This window comes from Lolium perenne, chromosome 5 (genome assembly GCF_019359855.2).
Source record: "Lolium perenne isolate Kyuss_39 chromosome 5, Kyuss_2.0, whole genome shotgun sequence".
In the NCBI taxonomy this organism is placed as follows: Eukaryota; Viridiplantae; Streptophyta; class Magnoliopsida; order Poales; family Poaceae; genus Lolium; species Lolium perenne.
This window is the reverse complement of record NC_067248.2, coordinates 213,335,245-213,348,937: the sequence shown is the minus strand read 5'-3', so window position 1 is coordinate 213,348,937 and position 13,693 is coordinate 213,335,245. Positions and strand designations below refer to the sequence as shown.

General features: G+C 48.9%; 2 protein-coding genes and 1 pseudogene across 2 annotated transcripts; 1 reads left to right on the top strand and 2 right to left on the bottom strand.

Annotated features, from left to right (window-relative positions):
• Positions 1-1,268: 1,268 nt before the first annotated feature.
• Positions 1,269-2,176, top strand: LOC127301867 (uncharacterized). The gene has a single exon (XM_051332150.2). The coding sequence runs from the start codon at positions 1,449-1,451 to the stop codon at positions 1,977-1,979; it is 531 nt and encodes a 176-aa protein (XP_051188110.1). The 5' UTR covers positions 1,269-1,448; the 3' UTR covers positions 1,980-2,176.
• Positions 2,177-3,687: 1,511 nt separating this feature from the next.
• Positions 3,688-7,496, bottom strand: LOC127304074 (uncharacterized). Its single transcript, XM_051334785.1, has 3 exons — positions 6,567-7,496; positions 6,026-6,036; positions 3,688-3,910 (listed from the first exon to the last, which is right to left on the bottom strand). The coding sequence occupies exons 1-3, from the start codon at positions 7,494-7,496 to the stop codon at positions 3,688-3,690; spliced, it is 1,164 nt and encodes a 387-aa protein (XP_051190745.1).
• Positions 7,497-7,774: 278 nt separating this feature from the next.
• On the bottom strand, positions 7,775-9,019 carry LOC127301869 (uncharacterized; annotated as a pseudogene).
• Positions 9,020-13,693: the final 4,674 nt, after the last annotated feature.

Sequence of the window (13,693 nt, the reverse complement as noted above, 5' to 3'; positions counted from 1 at the left end):
ATGGGTATGATATTTTCCATTTACAAATTCATAGGTAATATTTTGTCCCATACCTATCTTCGATCGGTGCCGATGGCGACGACACCCATGGGCATCTTTCCCCTCCTTGGAGTCGTCGTTAATGTGTGCCTGCACTTTCCCGCACCCATCTTTGTTGGCTAGTGTCTCCGGGAGAAAGCCTAGATTTGGAGCAGAATCGGCGGAATGATGATATCTAGACATCGTCCCTACATTGGGAGCATTGTGTTTGGAGACACGATATGTTGTTTCTTGTTGCGCTCATCCGGTGTTCTTCGCTATCCAAGGTTGATCGGCTGGGGCTCTATGTATGGCATCGTCGGAGAGTCCAAGACGACGCCTTCCGACCAAATCATGCCACCCACTTCTTTGATGGTGCGTTGATAACAGAAGTTCAGTTGGAGTTATCATTTTTGGTGACCGATGTGGTTCAAAATGTGGCTTTGATGATCTTATGAGGATAGGCTCTAATAGGCTCTTTTATGTTGTAGTTGTAATCTTGGTCGTGGCTGTCTTTGCGAAAATGTCCATGGTATCTCGCTTTTAGTTCAAATAAATAAAAACAATATTGCTTGTTGTAGGACTAGCCTGGAGTGAAGTTTGCACCCGTTGTTCGCACTGAGTTGTAGTTAGCCCTGTAATAAAAAATCTGCCTTCTGTAAAAATACGGCATGCCTTCTCCGTACTCTCGAAGAAAAAAAATCACATTTTCCAACTAAAATAAATTTATATTTAACTTTTTATGCAAACATTAGCATTTTATAATCTATCATTATTAAGAAAAGTCCATGTCATTAAAGATCCTTTGTTTTTGAAATATATATCCTTCCGAATTGCTCAATTGGCAGTACCACGATATGAAAAAAAAAGATTCTCTCCCTTTGTGAAAACATTCAGTTCTAGACTGCAAATAAAAAAAAGTCTCCAGATGGAGCTTAATACTTCCTAATTGGGCATTTTTTGCTTGCATGGAACATGAACATGCATATCCATCGTTTAAGAATCAATCCATGGAGAATTGGAGATGGAGGGGAGGTGTCTTTTTTGAGTGTACGGAGGGGAGATATCTATAATGCCAAAAAAAAGGGGGGGGGGGGGGGGGGAGGAAACCATGCCGGCTGGCCTTATCCCGACGCGGCCCGAGGAACAACGCGCTCGTGTCGTGCTGGCCCAACCCGTTCCAGAACTTCGTACTTTCCCGAAGAAAACAAAGTCGAGGTAGTAAAGAAATGAAAGAGGATGAGCACCACCTGTAAAAGCTCTCACTGAAAGAAAAAAAGAGGAGATGAGCAGCAGAGAAAGCAAAGAAGCGATTCGGCATCCCAAGCTGCCTTCCCCGAGCAGGCAAGTAAACCCAGAGCACATCCCACCGGCAAAGCCCCCAAATCACCACCGCGGGATCGCGCAGACCAAGAATCCGAGCTCGACCCATGGCGGATCAGGACGCGGCCGAGCCGGGCCCGCCGGCGTGGCCCCCCTGGACCTCCCTCCTGCTGCGGGCCATGAGCAAGCGCCGGACCTGGGCGGCGCTCTTCCTCGCCGTCTACGCCGGCCTGCTCTCCTCCTCCTGGAGCCTACTGGGGTCCGTGCGCGCCTGGTACTACACGGCGGCCGCGGGCGGGGCGGCGGCCCCGGCCGGGGTGTGGCCGGCCGCGCTGTACGCGTCCGTGATGTACGGCGCCGTGTTCGGGCTGCTGTCCATGGGCGCCGCGCTGGCCGTCGCGGCGCCGGCCATGCTGGTCACCTGGATCACCGTGCTCGTGCTGCTCGCCTTCGCGGGGAAGCCGCGCCGGTCGCTGGTCGCCGAGGGCCGGCGCGCCACCGCCGACATCGCGCGCCTCGCGCTCCGCGTGCTGCTCTGCGAGGGCAACGCCGTCGCCGCCGTCTGCGCCGCCGCCAGCTTCGCCGCGCTCCTCTTCGGCCGCCGCGACGGCGACGGCGACGGCGACGCCCGCGGCTGATCTGACGCGCGCGCGCTCCCCGTCCCCTTCTTATTTCCCACTGTCTTTTTTTTTTCTCTTCCATTTCCCCTGCAGCTAGTTTCGCCTGTGTAGTCCTGTCTGCCTGCCCGGATGCAGCCGTTGTATACCAGGATTTTACTTCATTTTTTGAGAAACTGAAGTTCTTCTGTTCGTAGTAGAGCTTGTGTTGTCAGTAACTGATAGTAGTGCTAGCAGTGATCTTGTGAGTTGTGATTGTAAGCAGGAGCCTGGCTCGCGGCGAGGTCGCTGCCGCTGCTCCGCTTGCGCCATTTCCACGAGTCGGCCGGCGTGTTGGGCACACAGCCCAAACGGCCACCCCTCGCAGTCATCGGAAGCCCTCCCACGGTCGCCGCACGGCTCGTGGGGAAGCTCTTCACCGAGAAGAACACCTCGCTCTCGCCTCCAACTCTTCCCTCTCCTCCTCCTCCAACTCTGACCACTCCTCGGATCGAGTGGAGTGAACGACCAGACAAAGGAGCTCCGGAGTCCACGCTGCACCTGGACAACCGCTTCTCGGTCTCCCGGTTCGTCATCTCGTTCAGTTTCAGTTGCACGTGCGGTACGCAAAATATTATGATGAACTGGCCATAATTTACCCATGAGGTCATCTCCAACGGCCGACAAATTTCGGTCACCAATTGCTCTTTCGATCCGACGCAAATCAACATATTTTACGAAAACAAAATAATTTACATAGATATAAAAAAGGAAAACAAACGATGCTCGAACTACTTCAAATCCTAGCCCTCTACTCGTCGTCGTCCGATTGCTGGGTCAGGTCGATGAACACGGGCATCTCCCATGGCCAGCTGAGCGCCAAGTCCATGGTGATCACCGACGCATGAGGAGAAGCAGATGCGGCAGGCATGACAGCTCGCGGTGGGGCTGAGGCCTCCATGACCATCCTAATAGCTTCGTCCTCCTTCGCAAAAAAAAATATAGCTTCGTCCTTAAAGACGTCTGCCAGCATTACCGCACTGGCGTAGCTAGGCTATGGCCATGACGGCTCTAGAAAGGAGTTTGAGCCTCCCTCCTCATTGTTGATGTCGTCCGGCTAGATTGGCAGATGATCCACAGTTCAGGATGCAGCCATTTAAAAATTTCACTTAAAGGGAAAAAGAGAAGTTCATGACGTCGTGGTTTCCTTCCTCTCCATTCCCTGCCGAGTGCCGGGGGAAACCCTAGGACCAGCTTGCTGGCCCGGGCAGCAGCGGCTTCATGACGTCGCATCCCTTCTTGAAGGTGCTGCCTTGGTGCTCGGGATCTGTGGCACAAGAAGTGGATTGGTAGGGCAAGTTCATAGGGCAGCATGGTGGAGGGCTGCAGTCTCGTTTCATCGCTAGTCGCTGTCTTGCAATCTTCGAGTTGTATCTCTTTCTCTTTTTGTTGGGCATGTTTTTCTGCTGCCCATCACTTTTCGTGTGCGTAAACCCATATATGATCGTTGCTTTATTTATAAAGTGGGGCGAACGTTTATTTCGAGGAGGTAAAAGAGAAGTTCAGAAAGAAGCTGAATTGACCATGGCCCATTAGTTCATACAGCCCATAAGGCCTAAGCTGCTCCGGATCGGGGGCTTCGTCGACCTCGGTCGGTTGAACCTACTGCTCCCAAATTCCCAATTCCTCTGTTTCTCTGTCTCAGCTCTGAAATCCCTACTTTCCGATTCGGTAATTCCCAAATCAAGTCTCAAACTCGGTGGCCGGCGGCGTGAGAGGAAGTCAGGAAGCCGGGGTAAGCGGGCGAGCCCGCGCGGAGGCGTTGAGACTTGAGAACTTCGGGCGGTTTCGAGGCGTCGAGCACGCGGACGAGCGGCGCCGGCCGTCGGGACGGCGGCATTGACGCAGCGCGCACCAAGGTTGGGCGAGCACCAGCTGAGCAGGAGAAGCAGCATGCCGGCGGCCGGCCTAGCCTAGGTAAGAGTAAGAATCGACATCACAATCACATTGAGCAGGAGCAGCAACGCACTAGTTTTTTTTTTTTTTTAATCCTGTACACTGTTCTGTACTGTTAGCCTGTTGGGTATTTGCAAAATTGCAATAGCCTCTGGTTTTTCACTCTAGTTAGATGTTACTTTTGTTATAGAATCATCAAAAATAAAGAGAAAACAGTGCTAAGATTGTGTATTATATAACAGTACCACATAGACGGAGCTTGGACCGTCCCTATCTCCCGCTACAGTGTTAGATAGGCGATTTCTGAATCTCCTCCTCGATCCACCTCGCCGCTGCGCGATTCGGTCGATTCCTCGCCTCCGCCGGCCGGCGGCCGGCGGGAGGTCGGGGAATCACCGGATCCCAGCGTGTACATAGTGTAGGGTCAAGTTGGTGGCTTGCCGGCGGCGTTGAGGAGGTGACGGCGGCGTTGGCGTGGCCTTTTGTGGAGGCGGGTTCCCTCCCTGTTGGCGGTGCTCTGCTGGGCAGCGCTGCAGGTCTGCCTCCGTCCTGGCGTTCGTGGCTCGGTGGAGCAACGACACGCCCTTCCCCCGTGCTGGAGGCCGAGGAGCGGCGGCTCCGGCGGGAGATGTTTCTGGAGTTGACGGTGATGGCGAACCAGATCGAAGCCGATGGTGTTGATGCAGGGTGGAGGCTCCTTCGAGCCGAGGTCCGTGGACTTCCCGTCCGTCAGGGGGCTCCTTCCATTCCAAGGTTGCAGAGGAGGAGCCGGCGGCACGTCTTCTTCGACGCCGGTGGCTTTGGTTTCCTTCAGGACTGTGCTGTATTTTTGCTTTTCTTGTGGGTTGTCTTGTAAGGTTCCTGGTTTAATATCACTGTTTTCTTCCCCGCAAAAAAAAAAAAAGATTGTGTATTATATATGATCCCGAAAAAAATTTAAGTGTGCCACACCCACAGAAACCTACCTCCGCCACTTTCAGTAGTTAGTGGCTGGGAGCCTGGGCTGGTGGTACTTGCGCCAAGCAAGGCATTGTTCCGATTAACCTTAATAGCAAGAGTTCAATCGATCGATTTGCTGGGCAACGCTCACACGATCGATGATGGATGGAGCCGTCCGTAGCGTATAAATAGGATCTTGTCCCTGTGGCCATGCCGGCCAATGGGTTTGATTTTAGCCTAGACGCGCATGAAAATTGCTGTGCGTAGCTGGAGAGTTCATAATCCTTTGGGTTCAAGGCTAAGTAACAGCCTGCCTGGAAGTTCAAGGCTAAGTAGCTGTCGGAGTTTATTACTCTGTGTTGATCCTTTAGAAGCTGAAGTTCGGGCCTGCCTGGAAGGATTGGAGTTATCTCTTCAATACAGCCATCTACCAATAGTCATCGAGTCGGATTGCCTTCAGCTTATATTGACTGTTCAGGAAAACCAACCAGATAGGTCGCTTCTTATGCATTTATTTTCGGAGATTAAAAGGCTTTCTAGTCTAGATCGTGTGTGCAAGTTTGTAAAAGTGGATCGCTCGCAGGTTAGGGTTAGCCACTGCCTTGCAAATTTTGCAAGAGCAGAGTACCAATCTAATGTATGGCTCGGTTCAGGTCCTGAAAGCATGATTCGGGAACTGGATTTGGAGCGTCTTGTAACCCTTTCTGTGTAATGAAATCCTCTTTTACCCGCAAAAAAAGGTTAAGTAACAGCCGAATCATTCGAGCTCGACAGTCCACGCCGAGAGTTTTAATCCGGATAGTACAACCATCATATTAGTCTACTGAAAAATGGCGTGTTTAGTTCCAAGAAGGACGGAAATTTTGTCAATGCGTCTTCACTAGGTTCCTTCACCAAGCAAAAAACAGAGGGAGTGCTAGTTATGAAAGGGCACATAGCGATCTCGATCATTGATGTGTTTGGTGGGGTGTACTGAAGCGGAAGAGTTCATTGAAACGATACTACATGCACAAAAAAAAACTCAACTAATACACCTTATTGAACAATCTCTCCTTACCAGTTATCTAAGTACACAGTCGATAGCCCATAAAAATGCACTTGTTAAAAAGAAAACAGCACTGCCACAAAGATTATCTCTTATTTCAGTCGAAACATCGATTTATATATAACCATATGATATTACAGCACTATACCAGACTTGCACCTACAGCATTAAACACGTTTAATAGCACTATTATTCAGTGATCCCCTCTTCTTGACAACTCTAGTTTGCAGACGCTGAATCTCACAGGTCTGGATGTAGCAGTGGTAAGGAGGTAACAGGGACTTCCATGCAAGGATCTTAAATTTTCTACCCAGGTATGGAGGTTTGACGCCTCCATAAATCAGATTTTGCACTGTTATCTCCGGAAGCTCCTCTTGAGAAGAGCATGTTTGGGACAAACCAGAAATAAAAACATCATCACTAGTACTACCCAGTCTTCGAACATATGCATGTTTACGTCCGTCCAATAGATCACAAGGGTGCTCACCAAACGTAGATACATATTTCTCTACGGTCGCTCTCATGAATTTCAGAATCTTGCACCAATATTGGATGCTAAAATTAGCTTGAAGTACGCGAGCTATGATGTTTGCAGCAACCAGACATCCATTCAGCATCTTTGATATCTCCATTGCCAAATATGTTAGTTTCGGGTGCATGGCAGGGTCAGTGCATCCAAACGTAATCACCTTGAAGAAATACCAGTACACCTCAAGAGGCAGACGCTTCAGAGTTATAGTTTGCGTTGTCCCAAGCTTTGTGATCTTGTCAGACCGGCTCGTGATTATGATCTTACTACCACTTGTAGTGCAACTTGTACAGAGAGAATACAGCCTTTCCCACAGATTATCGTCGATTTCTCCAACTACCTCAAAAACAATCAACAGTTTCTTGGTCTGCGTGTGTCTCATTGTACACCTGTCTGTCAAAATGGCCATATCTTCATCTCTGAATGTACCATGTCTAAAGAACGCAATCTGTGAGAAATGATCACGGACCCTTTCGTCGTTGCAGACATGAGCAACAAGGGTACTCTTTCCACCTCTCACTGGACCAACAATCGGGAGGACATCAAGCCTGTCAAGTCTACTACTGCAAGGTGGTGTGTGCAACAAGAAATTGCGGACAAGTTCAATCTCCATCTGGCGGCCAAACATGCAATTTTCCATCAAAAGATGCATACTGTAGGGCTGGCTGTGGAGGCGGGGATATGATGTCAAGAACATCACAGACTCACTGACATCAGTAATCATGTTTCTCAACCTGTCAAGGACATCTTCAACTTCAAGGTCTTGTGAATCTTTTGTGCTGCTGCTACTGCCAGATAGACAGAGACGCTTTGCAGAACTGAAATTGGACAGAGCCCAGGAGCGACTATCGACCTTACAATCTCCAGCGTCATCATCTTCAAAATGTTTGTATCTGAGTGTGTCGAGCACATAGAAACCTTGGTACATGGCATCCCTCAGCATGCCCAGCTGCCGAAGCATCCCTTGGTTTGTGATGTGCCGCCCCTCGGCCTCGTCGACGATGACCTGCGCTCGGAGTAGGATCCTCTCCAGGCTAACCTCCATTGCCTGCACGGGCTGCTTGGAGTATTTGCTGATGAAGAGACTCATGGATCTTGTAGCGAGTTCACCGAGCACCGATGAAAGGAAAATCTCCATTTGTAACTACTGATTTGGGAGTGTTTGGTGTCTCTCAAGCTCTGGTTATGCAGCTCTATGGCCTATTTCTGCTTAAATAAGTTGTGCATCCTGGTCAACATTTGAGATTATAGAAGTTGTACCGTAGAAACTGCAGAATATCCAGTCTATGTACGCCATATGTTTGAAAATTTGTGTCGCACTCCTTGTTTCTATCGTGAAAGAGCCCGACCACTTGGGCCTTGGGGTATTTGCTTACTGAACATCTCATTCTCTTCGAAATAGACTTGGCCTTCTTCCACTATAGTATTTTTGCTCATTCAACTCTACTTCTCAGTCAGCCAACGACAAATAGATGAGTCGTGGATGGTTGCGGGCTGCGCCGCCGGAGTAGCTTGTTCTGTACGTAGACAATTAGGCGCTCCATGGCACGATAGCCGTCGGTCCGCCCATGTGGATAAAAAAAAATCGGTCGCTTTCTATTTGTGGATCCAGTACCGTTAGAATATTAATTACAACAAGGATTTTTCTGTTGTTGTCCAGGACTCGAGGGACTGGAGAACAGAAATCATCCAGGTCAAAGAAATGAGTGGTAAGCATTCACTTGTCCTCAACGCATATTGTAGGGCTGTTACAGGTGAACATCAGAACAAGCGACTGTGAGAGCACCAAGTCATAGCCAATTAGCATCATCAACGCAAGAAAACGTACATATAAGTATATAACAACCCATATACGCACCTTAATTTCCAAGCGGTGAATGGACAAAGCTGGCTAGCTGAGCACGACGGTCAAACACACCATTTATAACATCACGACCATCAGGTGCTCAGGTGCAAAAGAAACAATGACTAAGCTAACAGTACAAGCTAGTATGTTGAGGATGGACAGAGGTGCATTCTTCCAAAAATAAACAGAGGATGTAACTTGTTTTAATCAATATTTGCTAACCAGCATACAGCCAGAGGTATATAGGAGCATTCAAGTTTTGTTTATAACCAATCGTGCTTTAAGACAACACGAGCCACAGCCCAGAACAACAGAGGTAGATAGAGAATCAGGTGCCTGCAGTTCTATTTCACCATCTTCACTCACCAAAATTCCCATCTCACCAAGTCACAAGAAGTGATTGAAAAATAATCACGACACCTACAAGCATACAATAGCTCCACACCAGAACTTTCAACAGTCATATCATCAATCTCGATATCGGGTGCAATAATTTCAATACTCTGTCTGGATGATCGCAGCTGTTTATCATACTCTGCTCATGATTTAGGATAGCGTAGGATTTCCCATGCTTCCTGCACACCCAAAAAATCATGTTCCTCGCTGGAAGACACAAATGACTCGAGTGTCGTCTGTGATTTGTCAGGATGTGTATTCAGAGCAGCGGACTTGTATGCCGCACGGATTTCATCATATGTAGCATCTTCACTCACAGATAAAGCTTCATATAAGGTCTTCTGGTTGGAAATGTTGCTGCCTTGAAGCATTTGCAAAAGCTGTGTAACTGTCACTAGGCTGGACAAGAAAAAAATGGGGTTCAGCAAAACAAACAGCAGAAATATGCAATTTAACCCAAGCAATTTCATCAAAAATTAATTGTGAGCCAAAGCACAATAATATATACTACCTCCCTTCCAAAAACAGGGCGTATATTTTTAGTCAAATGTCAACACCTTGTAAGTTTGACCAATCTTGCAGATAAAAATATAAACATCTACAATTTTTATAAAATACTCAATAAAAGTATTATATGGTGAATCTATCGATATTGAGCCGGTTGATGGCTTTGTTAATTCAAAGCCGGGCTCATTTCGAGCCTTCCGTCTAAAATCTATCGATATTGATTTGGTGTTCTAGATGTTCATATTTTTATGTACAAGATTGGTCAAATATACATGACGCTGACTTTTGACTAAAAATATACGCCTTGTTTTTTTTGTAGTACCATATAACTTAGGTTTTAATAAAGAAAACCAAGTCACTCCAAAACATGGTGTATTTCTCATTTCTCCAACTTATGCAATGTTTGGAACAACTTTTTTTTATCAAGAAAAAGTTTCTGAATGAAATTCTGAGCCGACTTTTGAAGCTATACAGATGTTATATTTGATATTGTTGTTCTTTAAGACCAGTCAAAATCAGCAACTTCTGAACCCCACTTGAAGGGCACTTACCAGATCAATAGCATAAGTTAAAAAAGAGGGCCTTCAAAGCAGTCCACGGAAAAATGCTACAACTCAGGAGATCACCGACCAGCCAGCTCATGCCGCGCGCCCGCCTGCCAGTTGCCACCCGACCAAGCTACCAGCCGCCTAGGGTTTTCACCATAGTGCTCGCTGCTTCTTGGTGACACGGCCGGCCTCGGTTGTGCATTTCCTGTAGGCTATGCTTGTTTGAGCTGAGACTCTGGCCGAAGCAACTATGGGCTGGGTCTGGTGAGTGAGCTGCTGTGCTCGCAAATCAGCTGTGAACATGCTAGGATTTAGATTGTAGCTATTGGATTTCGTGGCTAGAAATGATGACGTGGGCATTACCCTTCGGGTAACCGATGTTGCCCTATCCTGTATTTCCTAGTTGGAGGTCCATGAAAGCATTTGGAGGCAAGGCGGCCCAACCGGATGGGACACCAGCAGATTCCTTGGCAAGCAAGGCAAAGAAGCAGCCGAACAAGGAAAGATTAGATCTAAAATTACTGTAAACCTAGTCGTACTCGATTAGACCTCTTGAGACCTGGCCTCCTATATAAAGGCCAGGAGAGAGGCCGTCGAGGGACACGATCAATCTTAGCAATCTTAGCCAACAGAAGCTTAGAGCTAGGTCATCATAGCACTTAGCCATCTCGACGAAACCTCAGCCGAACTATTCGGCACCCCATTGTAATCTATTATCATCATAATCAAGAACAGACAGGCAGGACGTAAGGGTTTTACCTCATCGAGGGCCCCGAACCTGGGTAAATCGCTCTCCCCGCTTGTCTGTGAACCGATGTCTCGTGTCAGCTTGTAGGATTCCATCAACCCTAAGCCCCTATCGGAGGGCATTGCCGAGGAGCACCCTCGACAATTGGCGCCGTCTGTGGGAACCCTGTCGGCACAGGGCAGGTCATCGGCAATACCAGTCACATCTGCGGCGTTCGTACTCGAGTCACCAACACCACCAGATCCAAAAGACCCGATCCGCTGCGGATCCTTTGAGTTCATACCACATCTCGAGCTGCCGCACTCAGTCTCTGCAGAGATGCGCGACGGCATGACCACAACTTTCGGAGGCGTTCACTTCATCATCGACTCCGGAGGTTTTCTTCGCCTCCCTAGGGCAGGAACATCTGGCTCAAGGGCCTCAGTCTCGACAGGTAACGATCCAGCAGCAACCTTGGAAATCCCGCCCAGAAACGCGCAAGGAGGTATCCGAGGAAGTTTCGACCTCACAACGGGACGAAGGAAGAGACGAAGGGACTCGAACCGTGGAGAGGAAGAACGAACAACGACTCACCCCCGCCAGGCCGAACGAGGGCAGCAGGAGATGCAACCGATCCATGGCCGCACCCGTTCGCCGTATTTATCGGCTACGGAGCAACTCGAAGCACCATGCTACCTCCACTCTTACATTGATCCGAAGGATGGTCGAGAGAAATCCAGTCACCTGCTAAGGAACTGCCGACACTTCCTGGAGATTCGACAGTTCTGCGATGATCTTAGAGCCGAAGCCGTATCAAGAGTTCACATAATGGAGAAGAGGGCAAGGTCTTACAGCTATCCGCCAGAACCGTATGTACCGGAGTCGTACGAACCAATGGAAAGAGACAAGTATGTACCAGCCGAAGCGTTCCCAGAGCCGTGCGGGCAGGTCAACATGATCCATAAAACCAGCTTTTCAAAAAGGGAAGTCAAGAAATTCTCGCGTGAAGTAAAGTATGCGGAAGTTGCTATGGTTGATACACCCGAATTCATCGACTGGTCGGAGCAAAGCATCTCCTTCGACAGGACAGACCACCCGAAAGCCATCCCTAGACCAGGTCATGCAGCCCTAGTCCTTGAGGCGCATATTGGAGGATACAATATGAGCAAAGTATTCATGGATGGAGGAAGCGGCTTGAACCTACTATTCGCCAGCACAATGAGAGCAATGGGTTTAACAGTCGATATGCTAAGAGAGTCTGACACAGGGTTCCATGGCATTATACCGACTCGACCCGCTTATTCTCTCGGCAAAACATCATTGGATGTAGTCTTTGGTACCCCCAATAATTTCAGGAAAGAGAAGATCGAGTTCGAAGTAGTCGACTGGGAGTCTCAATATCACGCCATCCTCGGCAGGCCCGCGTTTGCCAAATTCATGGCCATACCTCATTATGCATACCTAAAACTGAAGATGCCAGGCAACAACGGGACCCCAATAACCGTTCATGGGAGCTTTGCTCGATCAGACACCTGCGATAGGGAGTTCTAGAAGATCGCCTCGAAGTTCGGTGCCAAGGAAGAACTCAATGCAATCGACGCTGCTACAGATCATACGCAACCACCTACCGACAATCGAAACGTAAGATCCGATGAGTTTGATGCTACAAAGGAAGCCAAGAAGCTGCAGGTGCATCCCACTGACCCGAATAAAACGGTCAATACGTCGGCTGACCTTACGGTCGCATAGGAAGGCGCGCTCATCGAGTTCCTCCGTGAGCGCTGGGAGATATTTGCATGGGAACCATCCGACATGCCAGGTATCCCCAGGGAACTCGCTGAGCACGCCCTTAATGTTGACCCGACAGCCAAACCAGTGCAGCAGTCAATGCGCCGATTTTCCGAACCAAAGAGGAGAGCAATCGGCGAGGAAGTCAATCGACTCCGTAAAGCAGGATTCATCCGAGAGCTCAAGGAATCTGAGTGGGTGGCCAACCCTGTCATGGTGCCCAAAAAGGACACCACCGCTCTGCGTATGTGCATCAATTACACCGGCCTCAACAAACACTGTCCGAAAGACCACTTCCCGCTGCCTCGTATTGATCAGATAGTCGACTCCACAGCCGGATGCGATCGCCTCTCCTTCCTTGATGCGTACTCCGGATATAATCAGATCAAGCTGAAGAAAGAAGACCAGGAGCTAACCGCGTTCATCACCCCACATGGCGTTTTCTGTTACAACGTCATGACCTTCGGGTTGAAAAACGCAGGAGCAACTTATCAACGTTGCATGCAGGCTTGCCTTGGAGAGCAAATCGGGAGGAACATCGAAGTCTACATCGACGATATCGTGGTGAAGACGAAGCATGCTGCCACTCTCGTCGATGATTTGAGGGAAACTTTCGACAACTTAGACAAGTATAAAATCAAGTTGAATCCCAAAAAATGTTTCTTTGGAGTGCTAGGGGGACAAGTACTCGGGTACTTCATCTCAGCCAGGGGGATTGAAGCCAACCCTTTGAAGATCAAAGCTATTCTCGATATGGAGCCGCCAAAGAATCTGCACCAAGTGCAGCAATTGGCAGGACGATTGGCCGCGCTCGGCAGGTTCATCGCCAAGCTAGGGGAAAAAGCTTTGCCCTTCTACAATTTGATGAAAAAATCAGAAAAGTTCGAGTGGACAAAGGAGGCGCAGGAATCCTTCGACAATCTGAAGAAAATCTTGTCGACATCTCCAGTCCTCGTAACCCCCCGTGAGAAGGAAACGCTACTCATGTATATAGCTGCAACAGCCTAAGTCTTTAGCAGTGTCTTGGTTGTCGAGCGAGAAGAAGCAGGGAGAGTTCATGGCGTGCAAAGGCCTGTTTACTATCTCAGTGAAGTGCTCACACCTGCAAGACAGAGGTACCCCCATCATCAGAAGCTGGCATACGCAGTGTGGAGGTCAGCTCGCAAGTTACGGCACTACTTCACGGAGCACCCGATTATCGTCGTGAGCGAAGCGCCACTGAAAAGCATAATGACTAATCCGGAGGCCACATGTCGAGTGTCCCAATGGGCTATCGAGATAGCACCACATGACATAACCTACGTCAATCGAACAGCGATAAAATCCCAAATCCTCCCAGATTTCGTGGCAGATTGGATCCAGTCACAGACACCAGCAGCACCCAACATGTCGGGGTCATGGGTAATGTACTTCGACGGATCGAAACGGAGTACTGGTGAAGGAGCAGGAGTGGTGTTGATATCACCGCAGGGAGA

Coding starts and splice junctions, on each gene's coding strand:
- LOC127301867 (XM_051332150.2), top strand. CDS start 1,449: ATGGCGGATCAGGACGCGGCCGAGCCGGGCCCGCCGGCGTGGCCCCCC.
- LOC127304074 (XM_051334785.1), bottom strand. CDS start 7,496: ATGAGTCTCTTCATCAGCAAATACTCCAAGCAGCCCGTGCAGGCAATG.